Genomic DNA, 20,516 nt, shown 5'->3' with positions numbered 1-20,516 from the left:
GAGTCAATCACCACCTTCCGGAGACACCTGAAACCCCACCTCTTTAAGGAATACCTAGGATAGATAAAGTAATCCCTCTCACCCCCTCCCCTGAAAAGATTTAGATGCACTACTGTTCCACTGGAGGTCATAAGGTGAATGCACCAATTTGTAAGTCGCTCTGGATAAGAGCGTCTGCTAAATGACTTAAATGTAAATGTATGTATAGCGAGAATAGGAGAGGGCCTAGAACAGAGCCCTGGGGGACGCCAGTGGTGAGAGCGCGTGGTGAGGAGACAGATTCTTACCACGCCACCTGGTAGGAGCGACCTGTCAGGTAGGACGCAATCCAAGCGTGGGCCGCGCCGGAGATGCCCAACTCGGAGAGGGTGGAGAGGAGGATCTGATGGTTCACAGTATCGAAGGCAGCCGATAGGTCTAGAAGGATGAGAGCAGAGGAGAGAGAGTTAGCTTTAGCAGTGCGGAGGGCCTCCGTGATACAGAGAAGAGCAGTCTCAGTTGAATGACTAGTCTTGAAACCTGACTGATTTGGATCAAGAAGGTCATTCTGAGAGATATAGCGGGAGAGCTGGCCAAGGACGGCACGTTCGAGAGTTTTGGAGAGAAAAGAAAGAAGGGATACTGGTCTGTAGTTGTTGACATCGGAGGGATCGAGTGTAGGTTTTTTCAGAAGGGGTGCAACTCTCGCTCTCTTGAAGACAGAAGGGACGTAGCCAGCGGTCAGGGATGAGTTGATGAGCGAGGTGAGGTAAGGGAGAAGGTCTCCGGAAATGGTCTGGAGAAGAGAGGAGGGAATAGGGTCAAGCGGGCAGGTTGTTGGGCGGCCGGCCGTCACAAGACGCGAGATTTCATCTGGAGAGAGAGGGGAGAAAGAGGTCAGAGCACAGGGTAGGGCAGTGTGAGCAGAACCAGCGGTGTCGTTTGACTTAGCAAACGAGGATCGGATGTCGTCGACCTTCTTTTCAAAATGGTTGACGAAGTCATCTGCAGAGAGGGAGGAGGGGGGGGGGAGGAGGATTCAGGAGGGAGGAGAAGGTGGCAAAGATAGACAGCAATAATAGTTTCACCTCTTCTACACTCCCTTTAGGGAATTTCCATATATTTGATGCAATTCCATTTGTTCCGTTCCAGCCATTATTATGAGCCGTTCACTCAGCAGCCTCCTGTGGTTCCCATCACCAGCAGTTCTGTCTCATGGCAGGCTCTATAGCCTGTGTAGGGAGTTATGGAGTTTTTGAATGACTGAAGGAGAGGGATGTTTTTTTATTACTTTTTTGTGTAATACCTTTGGATTCATATTTTTTTTCCTTCTTTGTAATTGAAATGACATTATTTTGCTTTTTTTTTACCACCCCCGTCCAGTTGGTGGCAGCAATACAATAATAGTTGTAAAAGACACAGAGAAGAAGAAGAGAAGCGTACGTTTGGCCATTTCCGTCATTCCAGCCTGCGGTGTCACTCAACAAAAATTGTGGACTAAGCAGTTACTCCAAACATGTCATTCACAACCGTGTAGGGTAGGTGTAAACACCCTGGCTTTGCACGTTCGAAGTATACAATAACGTACGCCTGGATAATGATAACTTTTAAACTGACAACATATGAATGTCACATGCACCGAACATAACGAGCGTGCAAGTGAAGTTATATTTAGGCTCAAGCTAATGCTAGCAGTAGCATGCTAGCATCTAGCAGGCTATTATCCATAACAATGCAGGTACTGGTAGCTAGCTAAGAATATTCCATAACTTGCACGTTTTCTTTGCAATAAGGTAGGTAACGAAAGCTTATTTACAACGGTTTATTTAGGTAGCTCTTTTAGCGAGCATACATTTACAGTGCAACACCAAAGTCGCTCAATGTTTTTGTTGTTGAGGAAACAGAAGGCAGTGGAGCAGCATCAGTTGTTAGCTACCTAGCTACTTAATTACTCGTTAAGGTTAACAGCTACTACTAGCTAGGTAGCTAACACATCTACGAAGAAGATAACTTGATATAAATGTCTTTCATTTGTCCGTCTGGATTGTGCTTGTAATTTATGCCTGGAAAACTATGTAGTCATAGTTATCTACAGTAGGTAACGTTAGCTAACGTTGACGCAAATGTTCAGGTCTGCAAACGTTATCTAGCTAACGTAGCTAACTCACGTCTCACAATGGCTAACTAGCTGTCCACTTGTGACATGCTATAATTGACTTACAAAGCTCCCTCACATACCGCTATCTCATGCAGTAGCTAAATCCGTATTAACAGTGTGAAAATGCGTTATTGTTGCATGTGCCAATACTGACTACACAGGAAATCGTTGTTGTGCATGGACCAGGTGAATAGTTGTGGCACTAATTTTAATTTCATGTGTTTTCCAGCTACTGAAAAGTCATATGTCTCATTTGAAGCATAGCCTTTGATATTTAGCTAGATATTGGTGCAGGAAGCTCTCTGATGTTCAGCCATGGATGAAGAAGACAACCAGGATGAGCTGATCAACCGGAATGCCTCACACAGAAAAGATAAAAGGCCTGCAGTATTGGCAATCTCAGGTATGAAATCATATTTCTACATTTTATGAATACCCTAAGGAGTGAATCTGGTTTGGAGTGTTTTTTTCAAACTCTTGTGCATTTACCCCCTTAGTTCGGTTTGTTTGGACTGGTGTGAATACTATCTGCACTCAGGAGCGCAGTAAACCACAAATAGTGGTTTGCTCAGAAAGGGTCTGATTCAATTCGTACTGTGGTGAGGTTTGCTGCAAAACACAGGAAAATAACCAGAGTCGTGCAGTATTATTGGTTATTTGACTGCGAGCATTTGATGAAATGCATGCTGCATCATAACTTAATATCCTTTAAACTTTCTGAGTATAGCAGCACATTTCTGAGCGCATCGGATGCAGATTAGGGGAGACGGGGCCTATACCGGGGATACAGGCTACTGTATAGCCCTTTCACGTCACAGTTAGAGCGGCTATTGCGCTGTTTCCTCCCGCATGTTGTTGGAAGACCTAAGCTAAAGTCATATGAAGATTTAGACACAGTGACGCTTCATGATAATCATAGATTAATTTAACGTGATAATTTTTGTCCAATAAACAAATTACTTGCATGGACACATGGTTTTGTTTGTTTTTCATTTGACACTGTGGGACCAACAAAAAACGATGTAATAAATAATCAAATTCTGATTCGAACTACAGCTCAAAACTATGTTTGAAAGCGCCCTTAGTGAAATGGCCCTCATCACTACTGGTATTGAAAATAATTGGATTACTTACTCATCTACTTTTATTTGTCAACTTACAGATGAAGACAGCGATGAAGGTGGGGAGGAATCTGAGGGAGCTTCTGACAGTGGTGAGGAGGAGGAAGACCTCCTCGATGGAGAGGAGGAGGAGGAAGAAGAGGAGGATGACAGTGATGGTGAGAGACTATGGAAATGTAGGATTCTGTACTCATGGAAAATAATCAGTAATGGTCCATGGTACGCTTTTAGTATCCAAGGTATAGATCTACCACTTGAGTTTCATAACTTCTGATCATACGACATACTTGTTCCTCAGATGGAGAAGAGGACGATGTGGTAGAGGGTGCGGTGGGGGGAGCGTCTACTGACTTGGCAGGTCTGAGCTCAGACGAGGACACTGAGAAATGCCCCATCTGCCTAAACTCCTTCCACAGCCAGCCCGTGGCCACGCCAGAGAGCTGCGAACACTACTTCTGCCTCGACTGCATCCTGGAGTGGTCCAAGGTGGGTGGGTGACATTAGAGGGTGCAAAATGAGAGGTCAATGGGTTAAAGCTTTTTATTCACTTAAGTGTTAGTGCAGACACAAAATGTCAATATTGTCGGAAGAACCCGTCAAATTCATGAGCGTCACTGGAACCTTGGTCCAAAGGCGCCACACCTCAGCTTTCACTTTCAGTCCTATAAACAAAGGTTTTGTTAAGACAGATAGTAATTATATGTTAAAGTGTGTCCAAATGTTGTGCCTCCAATCGTGGTTTGTTCCTCCCTCAGAATGCAAACTCCTGTCCTGTGGACAGAATAGTCTTCAATAACATCTACCTGAGAAAATGTTATGGTGGGAAAGTGCAGAAAATGGTGAGTTAAAAAATCGGACTTTCTCTTGGTGAATGTCTTTTAATTGCCTTCTTTGGTCTTGATTTAATGTTGTGCATGGTGTTTCTGAATGTATTGTTGGAGGGGGTGTTCTGAGAGGTAGAGAAGTAGCTACTACACATGGCATGTGTATTCCTCATGAAGGGTGTTTAATTTATTTTGTGGCAAAGACCATTATGGTTGAAACATTGTATATACAAATATGGGTCATGCATGGGAACTCCAGACAGTCATTGCCAGACAGCCATTACAGACAGTCATTCTTGTCATTGCTCTATGTGCATGATGATTGAGTGCAGATCACAGTGCAGAAACCAGTGAAGGAGGGCCAGGAGGAGGTGATCGACCTGGAGCTGGAACAGACCAGCTGCGAGGTGTGTGGAGGGAGTGACCGTGAAGACCGCCTGCTGCTCTGTGATGGCTGTGATGCTGGGTGAGACAATTAACACACGCCACCTAGCGTTCTGGGATTGTTCCTGATTAATCATACAATCAGGAATAAATGTATCTATCTGATCATTCCAATTAACCCTTTGAATATTCCCTGGTTTTTATTTTCTGATCATATCCATGTTATCTCATTCTTAACCTGGTAGGTACTTTGAAACACTTTATGAATGTGGGACTTGATCATATCCATGTTAATACCTACTTTCTACCACTCCATGTCTGTGCTCCATGGAAGGTACCACATGGAGTGCCTGACCCCCCCGCTGGATGCTGTCCCTGTGGAGGAATGGTTCTGCCCAGAGTGTCAAGCCAACAACCGCCGTTCAAGTAATCATACTCAGTACTGACTCATTACGTCTTCCTCTGAGGAATACGTTGACAATACTCTTTGTATAAAGCAATATAAAAAAGTCCTTTTTACCAAGATCCCAGAGTTCATCAATGTTATTGCTCCTCAGGGGGTTTAGTGGAAGAGCAGAGCAACACGGAGAGTCTGAGCAGCGCCCATCCCACAACCAGCCGCTCCCGCCTCCCTGCGGCAGGCCCCACCCGGGCCATTGCCCGCACCCAGCAGAGTGAGAGGGTCCGCGCCAGTGTCAACCACCACCGCATCACCCAGGCACGCATTGCACAGGTTTGGCATGAGGCGTGTTGCTTCCTATTGGCTTCTCTGTTCTGCCTCACTACACTCCGCTCCTAGCCACTAGTGTCAACAGCCCTTACTCTGTAGCATTGATATGAATTCTGTAATCAAAAGATTATTTCGTGAGCAGCATGATAATGTACTTATGAAAAATGATGTTACCCATGTTTTCTCTCCTGGGTTGAAACGTGTATGATGTTTTTTTTGTGTAGAATGGTATTACATAACACTTGATTAATGATGACACTGTTATTTTGTCATGTTTGAATGCGCTACTTGCACCAAGTAACATTTGACCTGCAGGTCTAGAATAGAGAGCCAGAGGGTGGTGGTGATGCTGCAGGCTGAGTGATGCTGCAGCCTGCCTCATTAGACGGCTGTGAAGTTCATGTTAAGTAAAGCATGTCCAAATAGACAGCAGAGAATAGTGGAGTGATGCAGTGTACCTCTGGTCTCAGATCTCCCCCAGCTTTCTGATGCCACAGACCACCTGGCTGGATGAGACTATTAATGCAGTGGTGGCTGGACTCAACACAGCTGTGTACATACGGAACCTCACACCCCGCGTTCCATCCAGTCGACGACGCAGGACAGGTGATAAAAATACACGCACGCACCCATGCACGCACGCACGCACGCAAGCCCTACCTGGGTTTTTAAAAGAGATGCATTTGCCCACAGTAAAGCGCAGGAAAGGCCAGAGTAAGAGGTCTGCCACGGGCGGTAAGGGCAAAGCTGCAGGTACCGGGGTGAGGAGGAGGAAACGGCGAGTGAGGAGGACCAAGTCCAGAAGGAAACTGGTGAGACTTCAAATTTAACAATTATAACATGAAAAATATAGTGCCTATAACAAAATGACAGAATCAGTGCTCATGTTTAATCTGACTGTGTGTTCCTAGGTGGTGAAAAAGGAAGCTACGTCACGTGGTCGTATAGCCCGTAGCCTAGGGATAGGGAAGCCCAAACGGGGCTCGTCCCTTCCCTCTGTGTACCAACCTTCAGAAACCACTCTGGGCAGTATGAGGGCTGACATAGGAGCTGCTTCGCTCTCTGTCTATGGAGACCCCTACGATCTGGACCCCTTCACTAGCAGGTCTGTCTCAGGCACAACTCACAACTATAAGATAACAGTACTTTATTAATCTAGAGAATAGAGATCTCCATCTAAAGCTGACAACAATAATTTCAAACAAAACCATGAAGTGGAAAACTCATAGAAAATAACAGACAATTGTGGAATGGACCTCAACATGGTTCTGAATGTTGATTGGCTGTTGATCCCACCCCAGGGATGATGATGAGGTGGAGCAAGCCTCGGCCACGTCATCACTGCTGGAGGCCAAGAGGCGTGGCTTATCTCGCTCCGCACTCCTCTCACACCAGCCTGTGGCTCGACCAATCACTGCTGGCCTCTCTAGGTACCCCTTCTCATCTCCCAAATGTTATTTTGTTTTGTAGCTCACATCCTTCAATATGATACATGTCTGACCTGTGATTGCCATGGGGTTGTAGGTGGGGCTCGAGCCTTCCCCAGTTGGAGGAGGTCGCAGAGGTGGCCCCAGTGCCTGACCTGCTTGGCAGCATCCTATCAGGGCAGAGCATGCTTCTGATGGACAGCTCAGACGTAGTCATTAACAGAGATGGATCCCTCAAGGCTATCAAACCAGGTGAGCAGGCTGCTAGGGTTTCTTACTTTCTTTAGTTCAATCTCTTGTCTTTTTTTTTTTTTCAGTATTTTGCTGGTACTGTATCTATTACCTGACTATTTAAGAACTAGTCAATGTTTTATTGCTTGTTAACCATTGATTTTGACGTCTGTTGGATTCTGTGTGTTACACACCAACATCATGTTGAGTCAGTTATTGTGTTGTGTTTGTGTTATAGTGGGTTTGTCGTCATCCATGCCCAGCAGCAGTAGGAGCAGCAGCTCTGGTGAATCAGTAGCCCAGCTCCACTCAGAGATGTCCCCTACCACAGCAGCCAGCTCCCTTTGTCTCCCCATTAATGGAGACCTGGTAGCAGGACCCTGCCTGTCCCCTTTCACCCCTTCATCCCCCCACTCGGCCACTTATCCAACTCCCATCCTGAGTCACCCACACGTCCCTGCCCCCTGTAGACCTAGTCCTGGACACAGCCACTGGGAGGACACCAGTGTACTACCCCCCCATGGGACCCAGAGGGCTGCCACCTCCACTCCTACCCCAGACTCTCACTCCAGAGGTAGGGAAAATGTGCCACCACAGCCCCAGGCTAAGAAGGCCGCTGCTAAACCAGTATGGGAAGCACCAGTATTGGTGCTTCCCAGGATACCAAGTATAAAACGGGAGAGCGGTGGCCTGACGAATGGCAATGCCAGCAGAGGGGGTAGTAGTAGTAGTAGTGGTAGTAGTAGCAGTGCTAATGGTAGTGGTAGTAATAGCTTCCCTGATGCCTGTGTGAACAGCCTGGGTGGGAACAGGGGCAGGCAGCAAAGTGTGGACCAGCAGCAGGGCAGGACAGAGGGACAGAGACCAGACAGAGCAGGCCCTTCCTCAGCCTTCTCCAGCTCCTTCTCCTCTTCGTTCTCCTCTTCTGATTCTCCATCTAACCCTGCCCGTACCTCTTCATCAGCATCATCCACGGTGTGCTTCCGGATCAACGCCAGCTCTGTCTGGCACGCCAGAAAGCTTAGCAACGCTTCTGCAATTGTTGCAGCTGGAAACTGTCTAGAACCAGCGTCTCCGGAGGAAGAGAAGGCGAAGAGGAAAAGAGAGGAGCGCAGGAAGAAACAGAATCTACTGACATCCTCACACACACCGGTCAAAGAGGAGAAGGAAGAGGGGGATATATACGATCCCTTCCATCCAACCGGCTCAGACAGTGAAGCAGAGAGCCATGCTGGGGGGAAACCAACCATGGTGCACAAGGAAGGTCCCAGCCAGCAGGTGAAGGAAGGTCCCAGCCAGCAGGTGAAGGAAGGTCCCAGCCAGCAGGTGAAGGAAGGTCCCAGCCAGCAGGTGAAGGAAGGTCCCAGCCAGCAGGTGAAGGAAGGTCCCAGCCAGCAGGTGAAGGAAGGTCCCAGCCAGCAGGTGAAGGAAGGTGCCAGCCAGCAGGTGAAGGAAGGTGCCAGCCAGCAGGTGAAAGCCCTGTCACTGGAGAGGGATGAGGGCTCAGGAGAAGGTCTGGAGGTGAAGAGGGAGCCAGAGAACACTGCAAAGCCTGGTCACAGCCCTCACAACCCACCCAGGTCTGTGATGACTGGCACCAGCACACCTCTGTCCCAGAGCCAGGTCCATCTGAAGAGGGAGAGGAATGAGCCAGGGGGTGAGAAAGGGCAGCACAGCCAGACTGGCAACAGTAGAGAGCCCCAGAACCAGCAGACTACTCCTTCCTTATCCAGCTTAGCCTCCAGCCACCACAGAAACAGGATGGTGAAGACTGAGATAAAGTCAGAGCCCCAGGACAGCCCCCCCAGGTCCCCATCCAGGTCTAAATCACACTCCAGGCCCCCAGGCCAGGGGAGGAAAACATCCAAAGGCAGGGGGTCTTCCATGGAGCGGCGGTCTGCCTCAAACAGTCCAGAGGCAGGCAGGAGGAGGGGAGACAAGGCCCCGGACCAGGCAGGGAGGAAGAGACGTTATGAGCGGGGTAGGAGAGGAGACAAGGGGCGAGAGAGTTCTAGGCGTTCGGGATCGAGGGAGAGGAGAAGGACTCGGTCCCCGTCAGACAGCTCTATTTCTGATATCTCTGAGAGGTCTCGCAGGAAGAAGAGACGGTCACGTTCTCCCTCCAAAGACAGGAGGCGCTCCAGGTACTAATGTCATTGTTTGATCATGTTAATTCTGTACACAGTGATTTGGTGGTGTTTAATTATATATGTATTCTCGTATATTTCCTATTATGATAACTATTTCTAATATTTTGATTAAGGTCATGGTCAGGCTCCAGCAGTAGAGAGCGGTCCAAGAGGAAAAAGCAGAGGAGGGGGAGCAGGGAGAGGAACGAGGGCAGAGGGAGTGAAAGAGAGAAGGGTCGCCCGTCAAAGGACAAGAAGCGTGATTGCTCGCAGTCTCGCTCGCGTTCCCGTTCCAGGTCCAGGGAGAGGAGGAAAGACCACTTCCGATCACAACCATCATCCTCCAGATCAAAGGACAGGGTTGAGGTGAGGTCGAAAGACCGGAAGAGGCCGAAGTCCAGGTCGCGATCCAGAGAGAGGAGGAAAGAAGAGGGGTCACAGAGACCACTAGGGTCTTCTTCAACCACCACCTTCAATAAGCTAGAAGAACAGAAAGAGAAGAAAAAGGTACAAGTTCTCCCCCGCGTCCCTCTGAAAGAGGAGAGCGAGACTAAAGAAGAGAGAAAAGAGGCGAGAGATCAAACAGCAGATGCTTTCCTCAGGACTCAAATCTCTCTCTGTCCTCTCTGCCTCAGAGGTGAAAAAGGAGAGTGACAGCAATGACATTAGAACAGAGAGACTTGCCTCTCTCTCAACAAAACTACTCAATGAGTCTATGCTGCTAAAAGAGATTAAAAAAGAGAAACCTGCCTTTGATATGTTGGAAGAATCACTGGATAGTAAACCAATCAAAAAAGAACAACCTCTGTCAACATTCAGCACAGTCAAGGACTTGCAACAGCACAAGGAGATCGAAAAAGAACACCCTTCCGCCCTCATAAAGGAGGCGTGCGCAGTCTCCACATCAGACATAGCAGATCAAAAAGGTCAGGCATTAAAGGAAACCATCATGACTGAGACCATCTGGCCTGAGCTGCCTCAACACCTAACCTCCAACATCCCTTTTCCCCCCACCCAAACTGGCCAATCCAGCCCAAGCTTCTCAACACTCAGCACACACCTGGTCCTTACTCCTCCTCAGGCTGCTGAGAGTATAGCCAGCCAGCAGGGGACCCCATCCCTGATTCCTCCAGTACCAGAGGCCCTCACAGAGACTCCTCCACTAGTCCAACCCATCTCAGTGAACCCAGAGAAGCACGAGGTAGAGGAGCCTTCAGACGATGACATGGACGTGGACATGATGCTGGACAGCCTGGACTATGTGAAGACGGAGCCAGGAGGAGAGAGTGGCGAGGCTGGGGTCAAACAGGAGAAGGAAGGAGAGGGGGAGAAGGGGAAGACTGGGGGAGAACTGGTGCCAGTCACGGCAGGTGCCAAGGCCAAACCCTCGGTGAAGAGGGTCACCTGGAACCTGCAGGAGCCAGAGGGGCCACAGCCAGAGAAGACTGGCACTAGTGAGTTTTTTTTTTATTGTACCCTTTTAAAACAGCATACCATAACCTAGATTGGCACAATTAGAGCCCTTACATGTTAAATTACATCAATCAACAATTTGTAGTCAACTCTTTGACTCTGGTTCAGAAACAACCTCTAATTCACTTAACACAGACAGGGTCATAGCTCTTGAATTAGGAACAGCTAATTAAGATGTGTTGTTTTTGCCTTCGTCTCAGAGCTGTCCCTCTACAAACTGAAGCTGAAACAGGAGGGAGCTCGCAGACCTGCCTCTTCCGCCCAGGCATCCAGTCAGGTACGGCTCATTACGTTGACCTTGCCTACTTACCTAGATAGCTGATTTGTTCTGTGTGGTGTGAGCTTCAGGCCTCTACCGCTGTATGCTGTCTTTCTTTCCTGCTAATGTGTAGTTATGATCAATCAGTAAACTGGCAGTTCATTAAGAAACGGCACCTAGTCACGGCATCATACTGGCGGCCGGTCATGTCAATATCAAGTAGATGTTCTGTTGATCTTTACAGATATCTGTGATTTAGTGCTCAAAACCTTCAGTACAAACTATTCCTGTAATAAACATGCACCTCTCCTAAAAGGCCACAAGGTGGTAGGCTGTCCGTTTTGACTCGGAGTGCAGTTGTGGCGTGTCAGCGGATAGCCAGTGCAGATCAAATAGGGCCCAAGAGAGATCATGTGACTGAAACTTGAACTGATAGAGGGTTTTATGGTGAAATGAAAGTAGAAACCTTGCAAGGGAAATCAAAACTGGAGCAAAGTTGCGTCACAAAGGCTATGTGCTGATAATACCTTAACACAATAACATATTTTCTGATAGGGCATGTTGAGGCAAGAGATGGTTGAGATTTATGCCCTGGTTAGGTCATATTTCTGTTGTGAATATGGACATGACATGAAATTAAAATGTTATTGTGCTGTAATTTAGCAACACATCAACTTGTGTTGCTTAATTTATTTTTTATAATTCACCCTCAACATAAATACACAGTTTAAGTTAATGTTAAACTTGCCCACACATCTCAAATTGGGATTTGTCCAATAATCAAAAGGCTTACATGTGAAGATTGCCTCATCTAAATATTTCCACCTATAGGAGGCTCCCTTGGGGGCTACGTCACTCACTGACCCCAAGGTCCAGAGCACCAAGAGGGGCAGTGTGTCCATAACGCTCCCTAGTGCCATTTCCAGCTCCAGCAGCTTAACCAACGTAGCACTGTCTAAACCTGGGCAGGAGGAACCCAACGAAGACCTGGGAGAGGATGATGTTTCTAGGAACGATAAGGTGAGTCTGAGAGGAGGAAGGAAAATGATGGTCTTCAAAAGGATCGATGCACATTTGGGTGATATCAGTAGCAGCTGTCTAGGTCCCTTACTTTTTTCAATCTTTACTAACAAAATGATTTGAGTAAAGCCAGTGTGTCTATGTATGCGGATGACTCAACACTATACACGTCAGCTTCTACAGCAACTGAAATGACTGCAACACTTAAGAGCTGCAGTTAATTTCAGAATGGGTGGCAAGGAATAAGTTAAATATTTCAAAAAGGAAAAGCATTGTATTGGAACAAATCCTTCACTAAACCCTAAACCTCAACTAAATTGTGTAATGAATAATGTGGAATTGAGCAAGTTGAGGTGACTAAACTGCTGGAGTAACCCTCTATTGCAAACTGTCATGGCCCAAAAATATTGATACAACAGTAGCTAAGATGGGGAGAAGTCTGTCCAAAAGAAAACACTGTTCTGCCTTAACAGCACTATCAACAAGGCAGTTTCTATAGACTAGAGGTCGACCGATTAATCGGAATGGCTGATTAATTAGGGCCGATTTCAAGTTTTCATAACAATCGGTAATCTGCATTTTTGGACACCGATCATGACCGATTACATTGCACTCCATCCACGAGGAGACTTTGTGGCAGGCTGACTACCTGTTATGCGAGTGCAGCAAGGAGCCAAGGTAAGGTGCTAGTTAGCATTAAACGTATCTTATAAAAAACAATCTTAACATAATCACTAGTTAACTACACATGGTTGATGATATTACTAGTTTATCTAGCTTGTCCTGCATTGCATATAATCGATGCGGTGCCTGTTAATTTATCATTGAATCACAGCCTACTTCACCAAACGGGTGATTTAACAAGCGCATTCTCAAAAAAAGCACTGTCATTGCACCAATGTGTACCTAACCATAAACATTAACGGCGTTCTTAAAATCAATACGCAAGTATATATTTTTAAAACCTGCATATTTAGTTAATATTGCCTGCTAACATGAATTTATTTTAACTAGGGAAAATGTGTCACTTCTCTTGCGTTCTGTGCAAGCAGAGTCAGGGTATATGCAGCAGTTTGGGCCGCCTGGCTCGTTGCAACTGTGTGAAGACCATTTCTTCCTAACAAAGACAGACAACTTCACCAAACGGGGGATGATTTAACAAAAGCGCATTTGCGAAAAAAGCACAATCGTTGCACGAATGTACCTAACCATGAACATCAATGCCTTTCTTAAAATCAATACGCAGAAGTATATATTTTTTATTTTTTATATTTTTTAAACCTGCATATTTAGTTAAAATAAATTGATGTTAGCAGGCAATATTAAACTAGGGAAATTGTGTCACTTCTCTTGCGTTCATTGCACGCAGAATCAGGGTATATGCAATAGTTTGGGCTGCCTGGCTCGTTGCGAACTAATTTGCCAGAATTTAACGTTATTATGGCATAACATTGAAGGTTGTGCAATGTAACAGCAATATTTAGACTTATCGATGCCACCCGTTAGATATATCATTTTCGAAATGATAGTTTCCGGATTTGACCATATTAATGACCTATTTCTGTGTGTTATTATATTATAATTAAGTCTATGATTTGATAGAGCAGTCTAACTGAGCGGTGGTAGGCAGCAGCAGGCTCGTAAGCAATCATTCAAAACGCACTTTACTGCGTTTGCCAGCAGCATTGCGCTGTTTATGACTTCAAGCCTATCAACTCCCGAGATTAGGCTGGCAATACTAAAGTACCTATTAGAACATCCAATAGTCAAAGGTATATGAAATACAAATGGTATAGAGAGAAATAGTCCTTTTATAACTACAACCTAAAACTTCTTACCTGGGAATATTGAAGACTCATGTTAAAAGGAACCACCAGCTTTCATATGTTCTCATGTTCTGAGCAAGGAACATAAACATTAGCTTTTATTACATGGCACATATTGCATTTTCACTTTCTTCTCCAACACTTTGTTGTAATTGTCATTATTACAAATATATATATATACAAAAATCGGCCGATTAATCAGCATCGATTTTTTTTGGGCCCTCCAATAATCGGTATCGGCGTTGAAAAATCATAATCGGTCAACCTCTACCACAGACCCTAGTTTTGTCGCCCCTGGACTACTGTGCAGTTTTGTGGTCAAGTGCCACAAAGAGGGACTTGCAATTGGATCAGAACTGGGCAGCATGGCTGGCCTTAGATTTACACAGAGAGCTAACATTAATCATATGCATGTCAATCTCTCCTGGCTCAAAGTAGATTGACTTCATCACTACTTGTATTTGTGAGAGGTATTGACATGTTGAATGCACCGAGCTGTCTGTTTGAACTACTAGCACACAGCTCAGACACCCATGCATACCCCACAAGACATATGCCACCAGAGGTCTCGTCATAGTCCACAACAGCCTATGGCAGGCGCACATTACTACATACAGAGTCTTGCGAAAGTATTCACCCCTCTTTGCATTTTTCGTATTTTGTTGCCTTACAATCTGAAATTAAAATGGGTTTTTGGGGGGTTTGTATCATTTGATTTACACAACATGCCTACCACTTTGAAGATGTAAAATATTTTTTATTTGGAAACAAACAAGAAATAAGACAAAAAAACAACTTGAGCATGCATAACTATTTACCCCCCCCAAGTCAATACTTTGTAGAGCCTCCTTTTGGGTGGGTTCTGCTGGTGTACAGCAATCTTTAAGTTATACCATATATTCTCAATTAGATTGAAGTCTGGGCTTTGACTATGCCATTCCAATATGTTTCCCCTTAAACCACTAAAGTGTTGCTTTAGCAGTATGCTTAGGGTCATTGTCCTGCTGGAAGTTGAACCTCCGTCCCAGTCTCAAATCTCTGGAAGACTGAAAAAGGTTTCCCTCAAGAATTACCCTGTCTTTAGCACCATCCATCATTCCTTCAATTCTGACCAGTTTCCCAGTCCCTGCCGATGAAAAACATCCCCACAGTGAAACATGGTGGTGGCAGCATCATGCTGTGGGGATGTTTTTCTCTGGGTGGATGGTATTCTCTGGGTGATGAGAGGTGTTGGGTTTGCGCCAGACATAATTTTCCTTGATGGCCAAAAAGCTACATTTTAGTCTAATTTGACCAGATTACCTTCTTCTATATGTTTGGGGTGTCTCCCACATGCCTTTTGGCGAACACCAAATGTGTTTGCTTATTTTTTTCCCTAATCAATGGCTTTTTTCTGGCCACTCTTCCGTAAAGCCCAGCTCTGTGAAGTGTGCGGCTTAAAGTGGTCCTATGGACAGATGCTCCACAGCGGAGATTGGAGTTTTGCAGCTCCTTCAGGGTTATCTTTGGTCTCTTTGTTGTCTCTGATTAATGCCCTCCTTGCCTGGTCTGAGATTTGGTGGGCTGCCCTCTGACAGGTTTGTTGTGGTGCCATAGTCTTTCCATTTTTTTTTATAATGGATTTAATGGTGCTCTGTAGGATGTTCAAAGGTTCAGATATTTTTTTTTTATAAAAACCTTGATCTGTACTTCTCCACAACTTTGTCCCTGACCTGTTTGGAGATCTCCTTGGTCTTCATTGCTTGGTGGTGCCCCTTGTGGTGTTGCAGACTCTGGGGCCTTTCAGAACAGGTGTGTGTATATATATATACTGAGATCATGTGACACTTAGATTGCACGCAGGTGGACTTTATTTAATTAATTATGTGACTTCTGAAGTAAATTGGTTGCACCCGATCTTATTTAGGGGCTTCATAGCAAAGGGGGTGAATACATACTCTATGCACACACTACTTTTACTTGTACTTTTTTTTGTAATTTGAACTATTTTGTATATGTCCATTACATGAAATCCAAATAAAAATCTATTAAATTACAGGTTGTAATGCAACAAAATGTGAATACTTTTGTAAAGCACTGTAGAGCCATGACTAAACTCTATTCCACATCAAGAATATGGGCCTGAGGGAACACACTTGATGTGTTGTGAAATCTGTTGTGAATGTATTGTAAGAATATAAGTGCCTAAATTTTGCAGGACCCCAGGAGGAGTAGCTGCTGCATTGGCAACAGCCAATACTTGTTGCAAGTGAATTACCAGTCCCCTGGTAATATGTAAATACATGGCTCTGGGCCCCTTTTATAGTTGTGTGTGTTGACCAATCCCTGGTTTCTGTCCACAGTACATAAAGAAGCTCCATATGCAGGAGAGAGCCATAGAGGAGGTGAAGCTGGCTATCAAGCCGTTCTACCAGAAGAGAGACATCACTAAGGACGAATACAAGGATATCGTACGCAAGGCTGTCCAGAAGGTACACCTGATCATTGGCTAAAAATGTGTCATGTGGTTTGCAATTATAAATTAAAATGAGTTTTTATGGAAACTGGAGAACATGCACATAATAATGTAACCAAAGATGTGAATCTTTGAATTGGTTGATGGTAGGCAGGGTTTGGGCAACTGGCGGCCATGCAGCCCCCTTTTTGAAGGCCTCTCGGACCAATTGGTTGTGCATCTAAACTAAACTTGTTATCATGATCAAATTACCAGCCGAGGGGCCCCCGCCTTGTGATTTTGTTAGTCACTCTCAGTTAGATATCATATTCAAAACTGCAAACATTTCTCTCCACCCTATGGCAAAATGTGTAGAATTGCAGGAAATTAACTCTAAAATGTAAAATGTTTCTCTGCTGTCAAGATGGGGGCCACTAAAATGTCAAATGTTTTGCTCGCAATGGGAGGGGGGGGGGGGGGCTATGAATGTGGGTACTGATGTGGGTAAAGAGACACGCGAGCAACCTCAGCCCTTCATGAGTTCAGATTGTGGCCCCCACCCCCATAAAAGTTGCCCATCCCTGATATAAGGGCTTTCCCCGACATGTGCAATATGAGAGTTTAGATTTACAGGAATCAACTGAGTCTTACTCTAATTCTTGCAGAAAGACAGCCATTGTGTTTCACTGTGGATTTAAATCAAGTAATTTGACTGTGCTTGTACATTGCTTCACTAACATGCATGTGATTTTGTTTTCCATTGCATTTCCAGGTCTGCCATAGTAAGAGCGGGGCGATCAACCCAGTAAAAGTGGCCAACCTGGTCAAAGCCTACGTGGACAAATACAAACACTCCAGGAAATACAGGAAAGTAGAGGATGGAGGGAAGACACAGGAGGCAGAAATGGATAGAACAAATGACCCAGAGACCCCATGAGGACCCCACATTCATCCACACGCCCTGGAGACTCAGCTATTTTCACACTAATTTGATTATTTCTGTTATCAAATTGTCACAGGTTGTTGTTTTTGGGGATTATAAAGTTGTTACATTATGTTCATAGTAATTCAACATCTCACAAAATAATGGAAGAGCCTTTTCGTTGAAAGATGTGGAAATAACTTAGTGGACCCAATGTGGTCTTGCACTTTGATTACCACCGACTGACAAGCATTTGTTTTTGAATTGGATTTGTTTCAAGATTCACACAAGGCCAGACCATCTCCATGCACTTTGTTTTCATGGTCTAGCATGGTCTACTCTTGGAGAGGTTCCCACAGAGATTCTGTCTTAAACGGACAGCTCTGTCAAATAGCCTTTCCATCAAGAGAGGTTGAGGAATAATGTGAATGAGCTTTTTCTACAGGCAAAATGTCTGACAAGAAGCAGTGCTGACTTTTCTTTTTTAAATGGTGTCTTTTGTATGGGAGAGGGGTGTTTATCTGTGGCATGAGTCCTAATTCTGTGGTGTCAAAGTTTAATGCTGTCATTGACATATTAGAAGAAGAAAATAATGCCACAGTGCAGAAAAATACATGTATGCAAATTTGTAGAGTAGGAAAGTTATTTCTGATTTTAGATTTGGTGTAAATCTAGATTTTGGATTCACTATGTATGCCCTTCCAGTTCTGTTAGCTTCCTACTGAGTATTCACAAATGTATACTGTGAATGTTTCTGGATGAAGTTTGTTGTTTTTGTGAATGTCTCTGTGCTATGGGATGTGGGTCCGATGGAGTGCTGGTTGGCAAACGGTACAGTTGGGCTCTTAAGTTGACCAGTTTCTCACAGCAGGAAAATAGTCTTGTAGCAACAGGAAATTTGAATTATAACTAAATACCATTTTTGTAGGGGTTGATACATTTTTAGTTGGGGCAAATCAAGCCTGAAATTTTAAAGTGGAAATATCAAACTTTAGAAGCCTTTTTAAACCACGAATACTCTGCATGTTTGCATTTCCTGCTGTGCCTTGAAATGTCCTGCAACAACAGGGTGATCAAGTTAAGATCCTACATCTGTATGTGGCTACACATAGTGGCTGTCTTGAGTGGTGTTCAGATTGAGTCTCCTCTGGTGTCTCTTGGCAGAATACCCGAGATAACACAACTCAGACTTCCCATAAAACATGGTTGTTGATAAAGTTTCTGTTATGTGTGCATTTTCTCAAATTCAGACTAGGCCCAAAGTGTCTACTGGTTTTAATTATAATTTTACTTCAGCTATTGACTAAGACATAGGAAACTAGGTGAGACTTTAATTAATCAATTGACAAGTAATTTGCCAAGGAGGAATGAAAACCTGCAGCCCTGGGGGACAGGAGTTTAATAAGTTTTGAAGCTGAGTGAATTCTGCACCTTCACCATTCTTTTCTGTTATTTTACAGTTATTTCAGAGTCAAGTGGCTAGTCCTGTTGTGTATTGGTATCATAAGCGATAGCATAAGACAAAGCAGACAATGCCAGTCTTGCAGCTTAATGTTGTTTGCAGTTATTCACACTTGTTTATGAACTCAACTAGTTGCTCACATTTCCTTTGAAAGATTGTCTGATTCAAAAAGAAAATGTTCCAATTTGAATAACATTGGCAAAAAACAAACTGATTTTGTTTCGTTACTTACAAATATCATTATACTAGTCGTGGGGAGTGTGTGCATGGTTAAATAGCTAACAGTCCGTAGTCAGGGCCAGGATGTTTTTGATGACTACATGACCTGACTATTAAAAAAAAAGAACAAAGGCCCAACGTTTTTCCTAGTCAGGTGGCGTGGGTGGGAGAAACTGGCCCTAGTCATACTGTATGCAATTCATGTCATCCTTAACACTGTTTCTCATTGGAGGAGGTGGTTGGCTTCCTTCCTGCTAATGAATACTGCTGTCCACTGTGCCTCAGAACAGTTGGCCTTCTCAATTTATTTTCAGATTCCTCTTAATCTATTCTAAAATGTTCTATATAGAAACATGCTTGACACTGTCACCCTATCTTTTCCTTTTTTGTAATTGACGTGTCCATACTGTGTGTGTTCAGTAGAACGGGTGTGTGTGGACCTGCCTCTTTGACTAAGCTTGTCTTGTCCTGCACCTTGGACTTTACGATAAAAATGTCAAATCAATCCTGGAATATTATCCTCTTGGCACTTCGGTAAACCTGAAAGGACTGGATAGGTATATCAGAGGGCAACATGGAGCTCTTATTGAATTGTGTATGCTGTACCTATCTGATCCTTTCAGATGTACTTGAAGTGTCCAGGGGTTGATTGGATTTGAGCATGTACTGTACCTTTTTTCTTCCCTCATTTACTTGACACTTAGGACAAGTGCTTCAAAAGGGGAACACAAAATTACAACTAAGTGAAATAAAAGTAAGATTTGTCCCAATTTACATTTTGCTCTGATGTTCATGTTTTACTAACATGCTACATGTAAGGGATAACTTTTGTGACCGTATGGGCAACATTTTTGGAAAGGAACCCACAATTATAATACCATAATATTTTACGTGAGGGTATTACACATTTTTTACAATTTCCTCTCAAACTGTGATGAAATGATGAGAGGGGTATTTCACCAGGATTGGGGTTATATTCATTCCAGTTCAATTCCTGTCAACTTTTAAAGCAGCCATGACATTTCTCCATAGGAATGCATTTCAATGCCTGAATTGGCTGGAATGAAGGTGGAAACCCCAATCCTGCCTGATTTCTACTATTCTGATGTAGGTTTCTCTGAGCAATGGTTTGTTGCTCTATACTGAGCCAGTGGAGAGGTTTTTTCTTTCCGTCCCTGGCAGGTCTGTATTATCCTTACTGCTGCCTTGACTATAGCTCACTGGGCCTGGGCCAGACTACTCGAGGTCTCACTGGGCCTGGGCCAGACTCCTCAAGGTCTCACTGGGCCTGGGCCAGACTACTGGATGTGTCACTGGGCCTGGGCCAGACTACTGGACCTCTCACTGGGCCAGACGACTGGAGGTCCCATTGGGCCTGGGCCAGACTACTGGAGGCCCACTCAAATGTTTGTACATATTTTTCTGGGACAATGTAATTAATAATAAAAAATACAATTATCTCTATAAAGTTATTTCTTACTTCATTTATCAAAAGAAGACCTATTATAAGATAAGTGGCCCTCTGTAGCTCAATTGGTAAAGTATGGTGCTTGCAATGCCAGGATAGTGAGTTAGATTCCTAGGACCCACCCATATGTAAAAACATGTATACACTCATGACTAAGTTGGTTGGATAAAAGTGTCTGCTAAATGGCATATACTTTATTATAATTTCCAGGGTATTATTTTGGTGCCTCAATGTTTTTATCTAAAGTAAATATAGAATATCTTTAAATGCTCGCTTCTCAGTGTTCATACAAGGTTACAACAAACTAAACCCTACCAAACAAGTGTCTGTCCAAACAGCTTTCACTTACCCTAGAATGTGTTATTTAAGTTAAACATTATCACTTTTACCTAGCTACTGTGCTATGACAAGACAGCATTACTTCAAAAAAAGTGCAGTAGACTAAAACAG

The 20,516-nt window shown here is 44.3% G+C and overlaps 1 protein-coding gene across 1 annotated transcript; it reads left to right on the top strand.

The window, feature by feature from the left end:
* Positions 1-1,446: 1,446 nt before the first annotated feature.
* On the top strand, positions 1,447-19,372 carry LOC115134163 (PHD and RING finger domain-containing protein 1). Its single transcript, XM_029667857.2, is given in 19 exon segments — positions 1,447-2,540; positions 3,300-3,416; positions 3,557-3,744; positions 4,014-4,097; positions 4,415-4,548; positions 4,801-4,892; positions 5,024-5,199; positions 5,667-5,802; positions 5,890-6,008; positions 6,108-6,301; positions 6,498-6,626; positions 6,721-6,875; positions 7,093-8,998; positions 9,118-9,556; positions 9,558-10,437; positions 10,657-10,733; positions 11,547-11,735; positions 15,904-16,032; positions 16,768-19,372. Coding segments are annotated over 19 exon segments (5,397 nt in total). The 5' UTR covers positions 1,447-2,452; the 3' UTR covers positions 16,933-19,372.
* Positions 19,373-20,516: the final 1,144 nt, after the last annotated feature.

The sequence above is a fragment of the Oncorhynchus nerka genome, linkage group LG9a (assembly GCF_034236695.1).
Source record: "Oncorhynchus nerka isolate Pitt River linkage group LG9a, Oner_Uvic_2.0, whole genome shotgun sequence".
In the NCBI taxonomy this organism is placed as follows: domain Eukaryota; kingdom Metazoa; phylum Chordata; class Actinopteri; order Salmoniformes; family Salmonidae; genus Oncorhynchus; species Oncorhynchus nerka.
This window is presented reverse-complemented; position numbering and strand designations above follow the sequence as displayed.